Below are 18,532 nucleotides of genomic sequence, written 5' to 3'. Positions count from 1 at the left end.
GATAAAGTGCACTACGCATGTTTGTCGCTCTAGCCAGGTATAGACCAGCCTACTACAAGGGCACAATGTACGTACAGTCGTGCGCAAAAGTGGAATATAACACTCAGCCGGTGGCGGAGCTCGAGAAAACTGCATGGCAACTTTATATTGCAACAGCTATCTAAGATCGAGGCGGTGCCCCATTTGCTTCACATGCATGCGTCGATGTCGCTGTTCATTAAACTGTCGCTAGTTGGCACTCCGATGCAGTTTTCCTGAGCGCTGTCACTGGCCGAGTGTTGTATACCAGTTCTGCTCTCGACTGTACAAACGACTAGCGGCAAACCAGCCATAGCGGACAGGATCGGCCTCTTCTTTCTGAAGTTTACGAATGCTGACATTGACGGTTCTCTATTCTTACGAACAATTTCTGTCTGAACCAACTCGACACATCCAAACGCATATTCTGGTTCGACGCGTAGTCATCCCTCCTATCCTTAAGGTAACAGAGAGGTGTTGGTCTGTTACATTTACGGACACATCTCCTGCTATTGCCGGCGTCGTCGAACAAGCCGTGCTTCCGCACGACGTTCATATCGATTTCAAGAATACGCGCCATGGTAGCCGCCTGCTTCTCTTCGCCAACCCTCTTTTTCCCATCCCGATTGCGCTGCGTCTTCTGCCTCTGAGCTCAGCATGACACCGCCTTCTATCCGGCCGCGGCGTTCACCGTTGTCTCGTCGCCGCCTCAGTCCACCATCCTTGGGAAACTAGCTGGTGAGACCGATGGTGTAAAGTTAGCCGACCGGTCAGCTTCGCCCGTACATCTTCCTATTGTCATGCTGAACAAGAATGCGCGCGTATAAACAATATTAGTACGACTAATTTGGTGGACAAAATTGCCACGGTGTCTATAGTGACACGTTCATTTCAAAATCGTTTCGGCCAGAAAGTTGTTTACGTGATACCGAGCGACCACATTTTGCAGCGTTGGGGTCCTAACTTTAAGTCCTGTCGGCGTTTGCCATGCCTTTGTTGAATTGTGTGGCAAAAGTGTCAGGACCGAATTAGTTTTGTTACCTGGCGCCATGCATGACTTAGTTCTAAACATCGACGTTTTGCGCGACTTTGGCGCAACAATCTATATAGAAGCCGGCGCAATTTGTGTGCGGCGACACATGCTGTCAGCCTTAGTCAAAATCCGTCTCCGAGTCGGGAAGATTTGGTTTTTCTCATGCAAGATGTGGTCTCGCCAGCTCAGACTGCCTCTTTTGTCAAGCTCAGTCTACCGGAATTCGACTGGGGCTTTGGCATCTTGTAATTGAACTGGACACCTGCGATATGTTGGAGAACAATGTGTTGGTCCCTCTAGTTGCCGACGCAGAAGACTGTTGTACGCACGTGTGGGCCCTGAACGTATTCGCACAGCCTTGTGCGCTTCCGGCTTGCTCTAAGCTCGCACGATTGCAACATTAAGTCACCGAAGCTGTCGCGGTCATTTCTGATTGCCCCTAAACTTCACCCGAGAAGCCGGATAATTGTGACTAGTTAAGACCGACAATTAGCAAGTTGCTGCCCTCAACCGATCGACGTGCACTGCCGGATGTTCTCGCGTTTCGTGCTTCTGTGTTTGACTTTACCAGCACAAGATTCTTCTTCTGTGCCTACTCTCGCTTGCAACATCCAATTAACACGAGAAATGCCAAACCTAGCCGACAGAAACCGTATCGAGTCTCTCAAGCCGAGCGCAAAACTATTCATAATTAAGTCCAAGAGATGCTGCAGAAAGAACTGATTCGGGAATGTTCCAGTCAGTGGGCCGCGGCCATAATGCAATGAGAAAAAGGACAATTCATGGCGATTTTGGATCAATTATCATCGCTTGAATGCGGGCAAGAAAAAGGACGTGTACTCAATGCCGCGCACTGACGAGGCTGTCGACTGTGCCCGCTTGACATCGTAATTCTCTTCGGTTCATCCCCGCTCCGCGAATTGGCAAACATCGATACGCCCGTACGACAAAGAAAAGACTACCTTAGTCACTCCTGACGGTTTGTATGAATTTAACATAATGCGGTTGTGCTTGTGTAATGTGCCTGCGCCGTTATAAAGTTTCAAGGATATGGTTCCTTATGGCATCAAATTGAATATTTGTATGTTTGGACGGAGTTTTTATTTTTTCAAGTCATTTGAAGATCACAATGAACGCCTTGGAATAGTGCTTGAGTGTATCAGCAAGGCTGTACTCATCATAAATACTAAGTCCCACTTTCAAGAACGAGAAACTATTGTCCTTGGCTACCTCGTGGATAAGTATGGCATTGGACCTCATTCGCAGAAGCTTGCTGCAGTGAGAGACTTTAGAAAGTCACGGAGTATCAGGAGTTTTCAGAGATTTCTAGGACAGTAGTTATATTTCTGCCGCCTTATCCCTGGCTCTGCGTGCCTTGGCATCCCCTAACTACCCTTCTACACAAGTACTCTCAGTTTGTTTTGGACACCTGACTGTGATTCGGTTTTCAACCAGCTGACATCGGCTCTCAACTCGGCACCCCTTTGCACCACTTTGATCCTGCTGCAGCCACGGAGATTCATACTGACGCTCTAGTAGCGTCAGCCTTGGGGCTGTGTTCGTACAGATTCATAGAGGTGTCAATCATGTAATTGCGTGCGCCAGCACTATCTTAACGACGTCTGCGAGCAATTGAATCGTAACTAAACTAATATGCCTAGCTGGGGTCTCGTGACCAATCATGGTTACTTATGCTAGATGATAGGTCTATGCGATCCATCTGGTCGTGTGGCGCGTTAGGCCTTACGCCTGTAGAAATATTACTTGTCTGTCACTTACAAAAGTGATCGTCGCCGTATTGATGCTGACTGCTTGTCGCGCCATCCGTTGGGAACAACTACCGGAGAGGCAGACTTCAAGGCATGTTTGGCCTTGCTTACCACACCATTTCCATACACAGAGACCTACCGTCGAGAGAAAATGACCTCACATTACAACCTTTCGTTGCTGCGGCCAACAAAGGAGCAGGTTCTACACCATTCATCATGCAAGGTGGGCTCATGTAAAAAACTATTCGGTTGATGGCGCAACCCTGCATTTGGTTGTCACAGAAAATTTCAACAATCAGGTGGTGCACGCTAAACTCAAGGACATCGCATCGGGTAACTTTGGGTTCTCACGTGAATTGCATAGACTTCGCCTTGCTTTTGCTGGTCGAAAATAAAAACACCACTCCACGTCTCCACCAATGTCAACGCCTCAAGTCCCGCACCACTCCTGCTGCAGGACTTCTCTATCCAGGAAGGCCGCCATCGGTGCCTTTTGAAAAGTTTTCATCGACTTGGTCAACCTATATTGCAAGTCTTCAGGAAGAAGCCGCTGCGATTATTTGACAAGATATTTGGAGCCTGAAGCGCTCGTATCCGCCAAGGCAAATGATATATCGCCGTTTACGTTGAACTCGATTGTTCTCTGTCATGGTGCTCCCCGAGCGACTGCGGATGGCAGTCCACTGCTGATATCGTAGATGAATTACTTTGGCTGTGCGGCTCCAGCTACCGTCACTTCACACCTTACCACCAACGGTCTAACTGGGCGCACAAGCTGCACCCTCACCAACATGCTGTACATGTTTGTCGTATTGGACCACCGGAACTGGGACACCGTATCGCCATTCGTGACATACGCGCATAACACCGTAAAACATTAGATCAGCACGTATTCCCCGTTCTATTTGCTATAAGTCAGAATGCCCCACACGTTTTAGATCCCATGTACCTCATCCGAACCCATTAAGACCCTTCATTATATCAAGGGGTATGCCGCGGTGAGGAAGATCGCCGCCTAGAAATCTTGCACACTTTGCCCTCATAGCTACACTCCAAGAAAGCTTTGACAAGCGCCATGTTGAGGCTACATACGATCCTGAAAGTTTCGTATGGATTTGAACACCTTTATTCAAGCGAGGGTTGCACAATACATTTTTGTTCAAGTCCGTACTGGCCTCTTCATCGTGACTGCTTAGCTTACCGAAGTGACCTATGTGATCTGTAGTTACGGCCAACAGTCGCCGCTCCTGCACCACCCAAGTAGCCCATGTGGTTCGTCTTAAGCGCTGCGCGCGTTGTACAATTTGCCTTGCTCGAGGATGAGTTTTGTCGGCAACGGGGGAAATTGTCACTCTCTTAGCAGCGACTAATATGAAAAAAGTGGAAGTTACTGGTTAGAAGAGGAATCTGAGGAAGTGCGAAGGACGTTAGCCTGGCTGCGTGATTTCGTTCTCTCAGCGATACGGTCCCGTTAATTCTTTCTCCTCACTGCTTATCTCTCAGAGAGTTTAACGGCGATTGTTGCTGAGAGGTTTCTCAGAAGGCAACCTAAAGGTAACATATGCACTCAATCAAGGCAGGAAAACGACTACAGTGAGGCTAAATGCATTGTGTCACATTTGCCATTCTTTCCGCTCCTAGCTCTGTTCACAGCTGGTTCTGCGTCTATTAATAATCGGAAACATCACATATTGCAACCCAATGGGGAATATATCCTAGGCATGATGTGAGTAAACTATTTCAGTGTTGTGAATTGTAAAAACAATTCAGAACAACCGGCACTTAGAGGAATCAATTAGATGTTTCAGTGTGGAAAGGGGTAGTGTTAAACCATTGCGCCACAGAAACGAACAGAACGGCGGGCTATAAATGCCTCTTAATCGTTTTCACCATTTTCCGCCATTTGTAGCCATGTGAAGCTGTGAAGATGACCCTACTGTTGTGAACGGAATACACGTCCTGGCAGCCTGTCTTGCCTCGAGTCTACCCCCCCCCCCCTCATCTGCCTTCATTTGTGAATAAGCGCGTCCCATCCGTAATAATATTGCCGCAATGTTAATTATTGGTGTCGCCGTGTGGTCGAGCTCGGGAAAGTAGCCCGAGTTCTACCATATGGGGGCCTCAGTAATTACCATTGCGGCAATAAATACAAAAGCCCTGCAACCCTTACTAGTTCCAGAGGTTTCACCATTTGATAATTTTAGCCGTTTTGGTTTTTTAGTCCATACGTTCTGGGAAATTTAGTCAATAAATTAAACGAAAACTCCAGCTTGACAGCGAGAGAAACTTCAACACATATGCTTGAAAACTGGTTGCACAAAGTAACGCTACTCTTTAAATCAAATTATCCTTTTAAATAGTACACGATTCGAACTCATCCTCGAATTTACCGGAACATACATGACAAAGATGGCGTCGAATCAGTAACGCCATTTGAAAATAGATCGCCACTTCCGTTGTAATATTCTCAACAAGGGACTACCTACTCTAAAAGCCCGAACTAAATCTATTTAGTCCGCTAAGTGCAGCCCGATGCTGCACGGTTCTCTGTACATTTTCCAAACATTGGTCTTGAGATTATATTGAAATTTTGCTTTAGACATGCAGCTGGACATCTACGAAGGCTGTGAAATGATATTGCATTTGAAGTATTTCCGCAACCCATACATTAATGCAGGATTTAATTACCGGCTACATTTTCAGCTCCAGCTTTCCGCCACAGTTCTGCACATCAAGACACAATGACATGCTGATGGGGCACAGTTACCATCAGATAATGTCGAGAAATTCTCGCTCTTTTTGGGCGCTTGAAAATGAGCTTACAAAAAGAAGGGCTTACAGTGGATTGGCTTTTTAATTTACCCTCAGAGTACTAATTTTGGGAATGCAAAAAGCACTTAATCATGCAAAGCCTTGAGTTCGGCGCTAAGAATTGCCGCCACTGCTCAATTTTCGGCACCTGTCGGACCAGTTGCGCCATCTTGCGCAGCAGTCGCGCCACACAATTTTGTTTAGATCGTGTTGATCGGACCAGAGTGTGCCTCCTGTCCAAACGTGGCCGCCTATAGTTCCTTCGTGTTAGTCGTATACAACAATAATCAGGTTCATCAGCTTGAACGACCATTTCTTTTATTACTTTTTCATATCTCACTCGTGCACTGCCAACTATGTAGATTATACGCTATGAGCTATGGTATTCTAATGAACCACTTCAAGCCACTACTCATAGTGCCTCTTGTATTGATTACGTCTTTGCACAGCACATCGATATAACAGACATGAATTATTTGTTACTTCACTTGCAACAGGCCGCTACTCGCTGTTTTGCGTGACTGCCCAGGAGCACACGTGTGACTAAAATTAAGTTTCCTCACAATATATACTTTGTGTGTGTGCACCGCCCATGGGTCAGCGCGCATACATCCCTACAATATAGTAATGTTGGCATACCACGTATTAGACGGCCAAGTGTATTATAGTTTAGTTCCATTAAAGGTATTTAAGTTTGAAGTATTTTTTCCTACTAGCTATTGTACTGTAGATGTATCGCGAAATATATTTTGATAGTGTTTCTCTTTTGCCGCAGTACATTCGGATGCGCTTCAACTCAAACATTTCTTTGACAGCGTGCCTGATCTACATATTCCTGACGGTAAGTAATGAAACAGCACAGAGTAATTTCATGCCAAATGACTGTTTAACTTTTTGAAGGTTACAATTTCACCTAGAGCCCTTAGGATGTTAGCATTCGAAAGACAATTCTGCTTTAAAGATAGCCAGAATACCAAGGCAAACAAATTACGCAAAGCATCTTATTAAATGATAATGTGTCGATGCGAACATGTGCGAGTTTGTCTAAGTATCCGCTTGCCAGGCTACCAAGCACCCCCCTCCCCCGCCAACAAGCTGCACATTACCTGAGATTTGATACGTGAAAGCACAATTGTACGGCATATGCCATGTATCTGTCAATGTAAACAGTAAACGAATTACAGTCATTACGTTTGTGCTATACAGATTACATAAAATGGCGCTCTGAGGCGAATACAGTACTGCACCGAGACGCTACACAATGACGCACCTTGTATCCTGAGCCACTTCGGGACGTGAAAACAGCAAAACTAAAAATCGAACATTCTTCACACGGGTAGTAGAATGAATATATAAATTTGTGGGCGGCATTTAACAGAACACGTTAAAGTTTTTCTCCGGCCTTGAAGCCGGAGAAGAATTGATGTAAGCTGCCGACCATGAGCAGAATAGCGGAAAAAAGTAGAGCATGGTAGGAAGCAGGGATGATCCCCCAACCAAAAAAATAATCTCCTCGAGTGCATATTACAATCGCAGAGCTCTTAGCGTCACAGGCAAACATACAAGGATATGAGAGCTAAAGGACTTCCAACAGTATCAGAACCGTATTAGGTGCTAGAATAGCATGTACTCCGTTCACCAGAGTTTTCGTTGTTGGAAAACGTCTGGAGGGGCCTAATATGGTTGAAGGTTATGACGACGTAAGTATAAAAACGCAGAGAGTTTTCGGCGATGTTCTTCAGAAAAAGAAGAATGCCAACTTTTAGAGCACAGGTACAGCTTCTCTTGACTCCTTTGTGCTCTATATATGTGCCAAAACAAGTACCAGCCCCAAGATTGGAGCTGTAAGTCCAACAATAGCTATGAGGTGTTCCACGAATATCGAAATCGTTTGCAGACATGATTCGACGAAGGATTCGTTCGTTAGACCTGAAAAAAGCTTCCTTCGGTCTTTTTTTCGATCATTTTTGCCAAATCAAGGCTTTGCAGCAGTCAGGGCAATGCTTGCAACTACTTACTAAACTGCGGCTACTGTGTTTTTGCCGAGACTAGACACCGCACTTCCCGCAGACTATGTCGATTTCCTGTTCTTGAGAAGAATATTGCAAACGAGACAAAGCCAGGTGTCCTTACACTCATGTGGACGAAAAAGATCTGGTTGCCAGAATATATCTGCAATTGTGTGTGTGTTCTTAAGAATTGCGTTTTTTCTCAGCTGATAACTTTCACTTTTGAAATTCTACTTCAACCACACTGTCATTACTTCACCATATCTACTTTTTCATTATTTGCCGAGTTAAAAAAGGAATTAAAAACAGCAATATCAGCAGGGAATCAGCAGGGAAGGCAGTCAGCCAAATTTTTGGCTGACTGCCTTCCCTGCTGATTCTACGAATAAATCGTGGATAGACATGGTAGACGTGAAATTGTTACAAAATTACATATTTATTACAGGAGTCCTGAACAAGTTTGTTTTGCGCTTTTTTTTTCTTTCAGCAAAGTGTCGGTGCAATCTCAATTTTTGCAGCATCACTCACCCTGGTCGCAGGTATAGTCGGTTTACGCTTTTGAAATTTCTTAAAGTTACATCCCTGAGCTGAATGTCAACTGCCTTGGAAGTAGATTTACCAGATGGCTGTCGGATGTGCCATTGAGAGTAGCACAGCGCAGCGAATGTCTGAGCTTTTCTTTTTCTTAGTGGAGGGGCCAACGGGACATTTTGGTGCAGATCTAAAAAAAAGCTGGTGAAAGATCTCTGGCAGAGTTAGGGATAATACTACAAAACTGGATTTCTGAATATTTCAATCGTGTTCACTTATTTTCTTCATCAATGAAAAGTACACATGCGAAAACACGAGAACATGCTTGAAAAGGCATTGAGACGCTCTTCATGCCGTGCATTTATTATTCATATACTAGTGCTCTATGAACTTCGGGAATTGTAATTTTATTGTAAGCTAGGTTATAGAAGTGTCACTGACAACTGTGTTTACCATCCAAAAAGTGCAGCACAGCATACCCGTTAAAAACGAACGCGTGTTCATGATTAAGTGCTCCAATTAGAAGAAAATGCAGAAGCTTTAAAACAGACTCTGTATGGAAGTCTTATTTTTAGTGCCATGAAGACAGAAGAGATTGTGCTATAGCAAACACAGAAGAAAGCTGGACCTATTGGCGTGTCGTGATTAATTAAAAAAAATAAACTAGCGCACGTACCCATTGAGATAGAGCACTTGAAAGAAAAAAACGACTGCTAAAATGCGCCCTCACGAACCGACTCAATACATCCCATCTACCACACCATATTATTATTGCCTACTCTAATTAAACGTATGTAAACCGGCTAAACGGACTCAGAGAACATCGACTCCGAGGCCATCGGCTCAGAGAGCATCAAGGATTTTCAATATATACTTGGTTCTATACACCCTCCTTTTTCACGATCGCGACGACGACAATCATGGGGGAGGGGGAGGTGGACGGTTGCTTACATTCAAGAAATTTAAAATGACGCCTCCCCCTCCCCTTGTTTTCGCGTCTATATTTATACGTGACAAGCGACAGCTAGTACTAATTATTTAGCAAATAAAGTTTGCAAACATCTTATGCAAACATAAATAAAGTTCGCTTAGACTTCAAGACTTCACCTATGGGGCTGAAACGTGGAGGCTAACGAATAGAGTTCTACTTAAGTTGAGGACAACGCAGAGGGCTAAGGAACGAAAAATGGTAGGGGTAACATTAAGAGACAAGATGCGTGCAGAGTGGGTCACAGAAATAACTGAAGTTACCGACATTCTAGCGGAAATTAAGAAGACATGGGCATGGGCAGGACATGTAGTGCGAAAAGAGGATAGCCGATGATCGCTTAGGGTAACAAACTGGATTCCAAGGAAAGGAAAGCGTAGCAGGGGACGACAGAAAGTTAGGTGGGCGGATGAGGTTAAGAAGTTCGCAGGGGTCAAGCGGATGCAGCTAACACAGAACCGGGCTAAGTGGAGAAATATGGGAGAGGCTTTCGCCCTTCAGTGGGCTGATGATGATGATGATGAGACTTCAAGCTGTAGGCGGCCCTTTACAAACTCATTCCGACTTCCGTTACGGCTGCGAAACAAGGGACGGCAAAACAAGAACGGACGCCCGTGATGCCTGTGAAGCTTGCCGAGCGCCGCCGATTGCAGGCGCACGGGATAACACGGTAAAAGAGGCATCAAGATCGCTTTCGGACTGTTTGCGGTAGACATTCTAGTTTGCGGCGTTAAGTGCAGTCATCATGCAGCGTCTGAACCAAAGAAGTGTAAAAAAAAACGCTTTAGCGAAGGGGACTCCCCTCAGCTGAAGCCGCGCGCCGCCATCTTGCCATAGGAAGCAAATGCGCCGGCTGCCGTGGTGCGTACTTCGTCCGATGAATTCTGAATGTTGCAGTGAAAAAATGGTTGCTCCGTGAGTTGCGGTGGGCTGTACAAATCGAGCGAAAAAGCGCTCCGGGATTACGTTTCACTTGCAAGTATAACTGTTTGAGCATCGCCTAGTCTGCCTCAACTTTTACATCTGACGGTCACAACGTTTTTCTAAACAGGTTTCCCAAAGACCCAAATGTGGGAATTATGTGGGATTGGGCTGTCCAGCGGGAAGGCTGACAGCCAAAAAACGTGAACATTTAGTTTTGACGCAATTCACGGTGGATTGCTTCCACCGGTCATTGTAGTCGATCATTGTAGTCAATACCACTCATCGCTAAGAATTTTTACTCGTTTCTGAACAGTCGCGGTGATTCCAAGTCGTCGTTTGACGTATTGGTCGTTTCGTCGTCATTAGCAGTCATGATGAGTCATAAGATTTATTTGTACTCATTGCCTCTACAATTTCAATTAAAACCTCTATTAATAATTGACTACCACCAACGGCCCCCATAACAATGGAAAATTCCGGTGGGGCAAAGTATCAAGTGCGGCGGGCGAGATGCGGCTCCCGTTTCTTGCCCATGGCAACCTGGCCGCAAGGCTTCACCTCCACCCACTGGTAGGTATAGGCGACCTCCGCTCCAGCAGATTTTTTTTTTAACCACAAAGCCACATGAAGCCGGAGCACACATCATGAACGCCGCGCCATCTTGGGACTTTACAGCTCTGGTTCGACGGCAGTCAGCAAGTAAACTTGGCTGACTTGGATACACGCACTTCGCTGCATAAAAGGGGTACTCAAATGGGCATGCGAACGCTTTTTGAAAGCAAAAATTGTGAGAATAAGGTGGTGCTTAAAATCGAGAGGTGTTCCACGAAAATGCGGTTTATCTCATTCTTCAGATGACAAAGCAAATTATTTTACAAACTGCAGGAAGCGCTAATGCACTTCCTTATTGGTGAGGGAAAGCAATGTTGAGGTAAGAAAGATGTTGTGTTGTGTTGTGTTTGTTGCGCCACATTTCTGAATACGAGGTAAGAAAGAGCAAGGAGACAACTCGAAGTGCATACGTGAGTGACATCAGTAGCCTTCGCCGACAAAGAAATTACTTTTCTAAACATCGCTGAGCACACATGCAAAGCAATTAACGCTTGGGTTATTTCTTGATCTATCACTTACCCATGTTTCCTCTGTATTAAATTTTTGTCTCTTCCCCTCTGAAGTGCCTGTATTGCCCAGAGGGTAAAAATTAATAAATAAATAAAATGCGAAGTGCGCGAGGTTAAGGCTGTCTGGCTTGCCGTGAATTGTTGCTGTGACGATTCGTAGAAGTGTAAGTTTTCTTTGTGTGAGGTTTTGTTGTTGGAAGTCGTTATCGGGCTTTTTAGAGGGATCCTCTTACGCGTTATTGCAGTTTGCAATGCACTAAATCAGTAACATATCAACTTGTGTCTCTTTCACCTCCCGTGAACCCGATAGCATGCAGCAGTAAACTATCATATTGTATAAAATCGTAATAAAGATATAATGCCGCTTTTAACGACGTCGTACGATGGTGCTTGCGTTGCATAGCGGTATAGCGTGCCTCAGTCGGGATCCGAGGGCCTCTGTTCAGTTCCAACTTCACCACTCGTAACACGTAATATCACGCAGGTCGTGTGGCTTTCTGGCATCAGGTAACACGTCGACCATTTTATGTCCGGGCCCATCATCTGACACTGTATGCGACTATGCGCGTGACTATTTTGCGCGGACAGCGCCGACGCCTATAGTTATCTGCACTATGAGAGTCTTAACGCTATCGTATTGCAAAAGTGTACTATCCCAGTGGAGCCAAGCAAGCACACGAAAGCACAAAAAGAAGGCAAGGAGACAAGAGAGTGCCATACTTGCAGCTAACCTTTGCCTCCTGGCCTCTGTCCTCTGCGCTGTTGTTCTTTACCTGTATGTCTGGTACACGATCACATAATAGTTTGGATCTCAACTGTACGCTTATAAAGATGTGCAAACGGGAAACCGAACCCGAAATTCTGTTACATCTAATTCGCACTTGGCCTCGTCTGAATCTTAGGACAGTAAACCACCGATAGTAGGCTGCTTGTGCTGCCAACTGAAGTCCGCCACTGATATCACAGTACATTACAAGGATCTTGTTACCATGTGCCCTGTATATGAAGAGAAAGTGTCAAAGCTATCAGAATTATTTATATGAGATCAGTTTAGTCTACGCTATGGAATCTAACTTGGAGCCTAATTCTATAGACCTAAAGAGCGTACATTTCTTAGAAACAGATTTAAAACTTTGTTTTCTGTCGCACGATTCCAATTCGATGCGAGCGCTTATTGTTGGCTTCTTGTAAGCAGGCTACCACTAGGTGCGCCACTTCCGCAAAAGCTGCTTTGGCTGGCTGAAACCACGACACAGTTATATTGTGAGGTGACACGTTCATGTCCGCGTTGAAAACGCAAAAACTGCGCTCCGATCGATTTTTGATTCGGTTGGCATTCTCCTTCTCTTTTAGTCGAATTAATTACCTAATATTCGCTACAAAACTTTGTTATGCTTCATCGAAGTTGCGGACCAGCACTTTTGGTGAATGCGTTGAAGATGATACTTACGCTTCCAATAATAGAAGAAAAGTTCGTTGCATCACTTGCAGCCATGGAGCGGGTGGAGCGTCACGCTAGTTACAACCAATGCAAGTTAGTTGGCGTTCCGCCTTCTGCAGCCCGCCGAGAGTGTTGTGCACAGCGTCGCCTCTGCAAGCTAAACAATGGTGAACCCAGGTATTCAAATCTGAGAAAGGATAAAACCTATTAGCGCAGCTAAGTTGCGTTTAGATGAACGAGGTAAATCGGCAGCCATTTTGCAAAGCATAGTACTGATGGAAGACTATAGAGGTTTTGTAATGTTTACCTGATTTTCTTTACTGTACAACCTGCGTGACTTCTTACACGTACAGCACATTACACCATGCATCGCGTTGACGAATTCCCTAGAGATGCTGAAATATGTGTTGAAAAATATCTTTGGACTTACGCAAAATTCTCACCTTTTGCAGCGTTTAAAGCACCCCTTTTCTGGTGTAACATGTTTATCGGACTCTCAGGAACTCTCTACACGACACTGGTAAGTGTTTGAAAAAAAAAAGAACTCTATTAGTTACCTGATCTACCGTTGGCTTTCACTGCATGTCACTGCACTTCATACTAATGACAGCATGTGGCCGCACTAGTTAAGGTTACGTGGTTACAAAAAGGTCAGCATATGGACGAGAACCAACAAAAACACAAACACTACTAGCCATTGGCATACGCAAGTGCATGCCATTTACCTGAAGCACACCTTCCGTTACAACCTCTTAGTGCACACGGGTTAAGCTTTTACACGCAGTTATGAAAAGTATTCGCGTGCAGTCGATAACGCGACGAAATTGCGTGAATGATTCAGTAGATTATTTCAGTACAGATCCTACCGCCAGGCCACGGTATATCGACCCGAGATATGTAGTAGACACTCACCAAACATTCAGGTTACATCTTCGGAAATACAGTCTAAATGCAGAGCAGGTAGCGTAGTACATACAGCTCCATTTCTTTTCTCGTTCATGATAAGAAATACGCATTGGGTCCTTGCAAGTGGCGCGTCTCCTAAGGCGTTCGATCACTTATCACTCGCGAAAACGAGTCAGTAGTACGGACATGGGCTAGCGGTGAGAACCATGCTGCATGTCGGGGACAAAAACGGACAAAGACCAGATCCGGAGGACTTGTCAGGAGACGGCGGCTTCGTTCCCCTGATCGCCGGCCGAGCGGCCACTCGCGGGTGTGTGTGCTTGTGCGCGCGTGTGTGTGTGCATGTGCACGCGCCGCAGGGCTTTTTCTGAAACGGCACGACTGCTCCTTGCTACTGGCGGCCGGTCGACCCTCAAAGCGTCCCACTCCACTGGCCCCGTCATAGACATAACCAATCTCGGCGGGCCTGAACCACATGTCGGCAGAAGGGGTTCTCGGAAACCCAATGGACACAACGATGGGCTGAACCTCGTCCATGCCACGGTGATAGGTTTCAGGCCTGGACATGTGGACCCGCTGGCGGCCTAACCAGACGCAGACGCCCGCCTGCAACCGCCTGCCCTGAAATTCGAGCCTACGAGGGGGCTGCGAGCCGGCACCAATAGGCGAGCAGATTCCTCTGTTACCGACACCGCCGAACGAGCGCCGCGACTGCCAGGCTCCAACTGCCTGTTATTTGTGATACGAAGAATAATACATCACAAAAACATAGGGTTACAATAAGAAGTTCACTAAAGATTCAGAAAAAATGCGAGGAAATTCAGAAGGAAACAATTAAATGAAAATAAAACGAAAATAATGAATAATTGCGTCTAACTTCTTGTCACATTGTCCGAACGAAGCAGTATCACCTCCTTGCTGTTGAGCGCCACGGATGGAACACTCACATATTCCCCTTCATCCCCCTAAATTATCTTGCATGCTTCGATAACTGTCTTTTAAAACTGTCTTTCGCGCATAAGAGTACCTTGGTTTCTGTGAACCTTGGTACACAATTGGTACCCAATGGGTACCCCTCAAATCCCGTTGATCGTCTTCCATTTTACAACGAGAGCAATGGGTCGCCAGGTATAACCATGGAGTGATGTAAACCGCAGAGCAAAGGCTTTTCAGTACGTTTGCAAGAGGGGCCCATACCAATCCGATAAAATACCAGAGGCAAACCACAAGGAGTAATCATTTCGCCTCTACTATTCAATATCGAAATGAAGTGGCTGGCAAGCGAGCTGGACAAAACTCCGAAAATTGGGTGTCTGATACGCTGATGAGATCATCGCCTGCACAGCTGTCACCCGCTAATATTTAGAAGGATTATTAACGATACGCCCTTAACGGTGCGCACATTCCCAGACACCCTTAGAGTGAATGGGGGTAGCTGTCCCGGTCGCAAAGGAGATGCCCTCGACTTTCGTGGCAAGCTCAGCGGGAATTCAACTATTTTGTAGTGACAGAAGGGGGTGGCCGTTTGGTGGCGAGCTTTCGGCGGTTCAAGCCAGAGTAAAGGTCGAAATCAGACGTAACAAACAAAACAAACTTTATACACAGCAAGAGACGATATAGAGGAATACACAAATACTGAAATTGCACAGACTAGAGGTTCACAGAAAAACAAACGCTAAGCATGCAACTACAGAGGTATTCCTTAACACAGAGGCTTCACAACACATATAAATCACGAAAGAGACATAACCAAACACCAAATTGTTCAAAAGGCACTGTTGTAGTGCGACGCCTCGAGAGTCACGATGTGGCCGCCATGCAAGATGAGCGCCGCTCCCTCGCAGGTCTGTGGGCTTGCCAGCAGCGGGTATCCCCGGGAAAGCAGTCGAAGCACTAGCGAACAAGCCTCAATCACTGACTGACTGACTGACTGACTGACTGACTGACTGACTGACTGACTGACTGACTGACTGACTGACTGACTGACTGACTGACTGACTGACTGACTGACTGACTGACTGACTGACTGACTGACTGACTGACTGACTGACTGACTGACTGACTGACTGACTGACTGACTGACTGACTGACTGACTGACTGACTGACTGACTGACTGACTGACTGACTGACTGACTGACTGACTGACTGACTGACTGACTGACTGACTGACTGACTGACTGACTGACTGACTGACTGACTGACTGACTGACTGACTGACTGACTGACTGACTGACTGACTGACTGACTGACTGACTGACTGACTGACTGACTGACTGACTGACTGACTGACTGACTGACTGACTGACTGACTGACTGACTGACTGACTGACTGACTGACTGACTGACTGACTGACTGACTGACTGACTGACTGACTGACTGACTGACTGACTGACTGACTGACTGACTGACTGACTGACTGACTGACTGACTGACTGACTGACTGACTGACTGACTGACTGACTGACTGACTGACTGACTGACTGACTGACTGACTGACTGACTGACTGACTGACTGACTGACTGACTGACTGACTGACTGACTGACTGACTGACTGACTGACTGACTGACTGACTGACTGACTGACTGACTGACTGACTGACTGACTGACTGACTGACTGACTGACTGACTGACTGACTGACTGACTGACTGACTGACTGACTGACTGACTGACTGACTGACTGACTGACTGACTGACTGACTGACTGACTGACTGACTGACTGACTGACTGACTGACTGACTGACTGACTGACTGACTGACTGACTGACTGACTGACTGACTGACTGACTGACTGACTGACTGACTGACTGACTGACTGACTGACTGACTGACTGACTGACTGACTGACTGACTGACTGAACTGAACTGAACTGAACTGAACTGACTGACTGACTGACTGACTGACTGACTGACTGACTGACTGACTGACTGACTCAAGCGACGCAGCCTCCATAAATAGGGCGCGCCGCGTCTCTGTTAAGGCGCGCTAAGGCTAGCGCGCACACACACTTAGCTTCGCTGGTTAGAGCGTTCCCTTTTCCTCCCGTCGAGCCGCGCGTCGTCATCAGCTAGGTCTCGTAGAATTTTCTGGAGACCTCTGGCATCTTCCAGACTGATGCGTCACCGTCATCGCCGGTTGATGAAAAAGAGGGCGACGGCGACGCGTACAGAGCTGCGGGTTCTCTCGCGCTAGAAAGGAGACTTTTCTCGAACATTGTAGATCCTTCGATGCGGTACAGTGCGGGCCTCGCGCCTCACCGGCTTGATAAAAATGTGCGCCGATTTCATGACAACAGCAAAAGGGGCCCTTTGGCCGGAATCTGGAAGCCCTAAAGAAGGTGATCGACAGGGTAGCTCAGCTTGCAAGCTTCCGCAGGTTGGAATGCTCTCCGAAGAAATTGGTAGTGATGAAAATCAACGGCGAAAGTCACATATCATCTGGAGAGGTTGACCTCTATCTTGCAGGCCATAGAATACCAGAGCTGGAGACTACCCGAGTCCTGTAAATGTGGATCGAATATTACACTCATATCTTCCAAACCTACTGGACAACCATCAAAGCAGCCGCAAGGATGATGGTTACACGCAACAAAACGGGCATGAGAGACAAATACAGTTATGACATAATTAATGAGTCACCTCACCAACAGCCACCTCAATCACCTCAACCATCCGAAATTCAGGACAATTGACAGCCTCCTCAGGGAAGCATATAAAACAACTCCCAGACTTCCAAAATATACATGCTCTGAGAGGGTCTTACGTTTTTGAATTTAAGATTTATTTTTGAATCTCAGGGAAGCACTATTCATCAGCCAAAAACAACGCTTTCTTGCGACCACGATGGGTAGAATGTTACCGTTTGATCTTCGCAAGTAGCAAGACCATCTAAGGTCACACGTTTTCACAACCACACGTCCGGGACAGTTTATCACTGTCGGCTGTACTGACCCATATGCACTACCCAAGACGTAAAAGCCGAAGGCACTGCAGGCGAGAGTAAAAGCTCAGAGAAAGAAACTGGACGAAAACCCGTACGTCCTGTATATGGACATTGGGACCTTACCCGAGCCAAACAGGTTTGCAGTGGTAGTTGTGAACTCGCAGCTCAACCCGCTCATACAAATACCAATCGGTGCGAATTACCAACAGGAGGCGAAGCCACTGCCGTAGTCCTGGTTGTTAGATATAGCGAAAAACAATACATCACCCCCCCCCCTATAATCAATGACTAACAGGCGGCTTGTATCTCAAGCAAGGCCGCGTTCGGGCGAGAATATCGGCTCTTTTCTGCTCCGTCGAATACAAACAAGATCATTATGCCATATGAATTCCTGGACACAAAAGCTCGAAGGACATGAGGTGGCCTATGCCCTTGCCCGAGAGTCAAGGGCATATACCTGGGAGGGTCAGCCTTACCTCATTTCTCTACACGGCATATGTGGAAATATTCTGAAACGTCAGACTCAGGTCAGAAGAAAATACCTCGTCCACACAAAAAACTGATAATTATCAGAGGCCAATGCATGGCGCCTGAGATTAAGGATACTTCCCACTCAGAGCAGCTCTATTATCTACTGATGTTGCGTCTGCCCTACTTTATTCCACATATCTTGGGAGTGTACAGCAAAACCACGAAACGTGCCGTACAGAGGAAACACGTAAGAGCAGTGGGAGGCGGCGCTTTCTTTCGAGTAATTGGTCAGTGATGCAGTGAAAGTGAGCACAGCTCTGGACTAAGGGAGCTGGCCAATTCGCGCGTCACTTCATGATTTACAATCCCCTACTCCCTTCGTAAAGCTTTAGTTCAACTCAGCGGGTGACCTGACGGCACACGCAACGAGGAGGCTGTCAGCCTAGGCCGTAAACCGCGCTTAGTATATCCATCTAAAACATTTTAAGGCGCCAAAATGCTCAACGGAGCAGTACACATATATTTGAAAACATTTTGGAGTCCACCCTACAAGCCATGCGTGAG

At 46.2% G+C, this 18,532-nt stretch overlaps 1 protein-coding gene across 1 annotated transcript in view; it reads left to right on the top strand.

The window, feature by feature from the left end:
• The window catches only part of LOC146209871 (sodium-coupled monocarboxylate transporter 1-like), a 216,187-nt gene that overhangs the window by 26,643 nt on the left and 171,012 nt on the right, over window positions 1–18,532 (top strand). The window contains exons 2-4 of the mRNA XM_084581392.1: window positions 6,407–6,472; window positions 8,128–8,179; window positions 13,098–13,165. Of these exons, the coding sequence (XP_084437518.1) occupies window positions 6,407–6,472; window positions 8,128–8,179; window positions 13,098–13,165 (186 nt within the window). The remainder of the gene's footprint in view (window positions 1–6,406; window positions 6,473–8,127; window positions 8,180–13,097; window positions 13,166–18,532) is intronic.

This window comes from Amblyomma maculatum, chromosome 1, assembly GCF_055883805.1.
Source record: "Amblyomma maculatum isolate TAMU_Amacu chromosome 1, ASM5588380v1, whole genome shotgun sequence".
Taxonomy (NCBI): domain Eukaryota; kingdom Metazoa; phylum Arthropoda; class Arachnida; order Ixodida; family Ixodidae; genus Amblyomma; species Amblyomma maculatum.
This window is presented reverse-complemented; position numbering and strand designations above follow the sequence as displayed.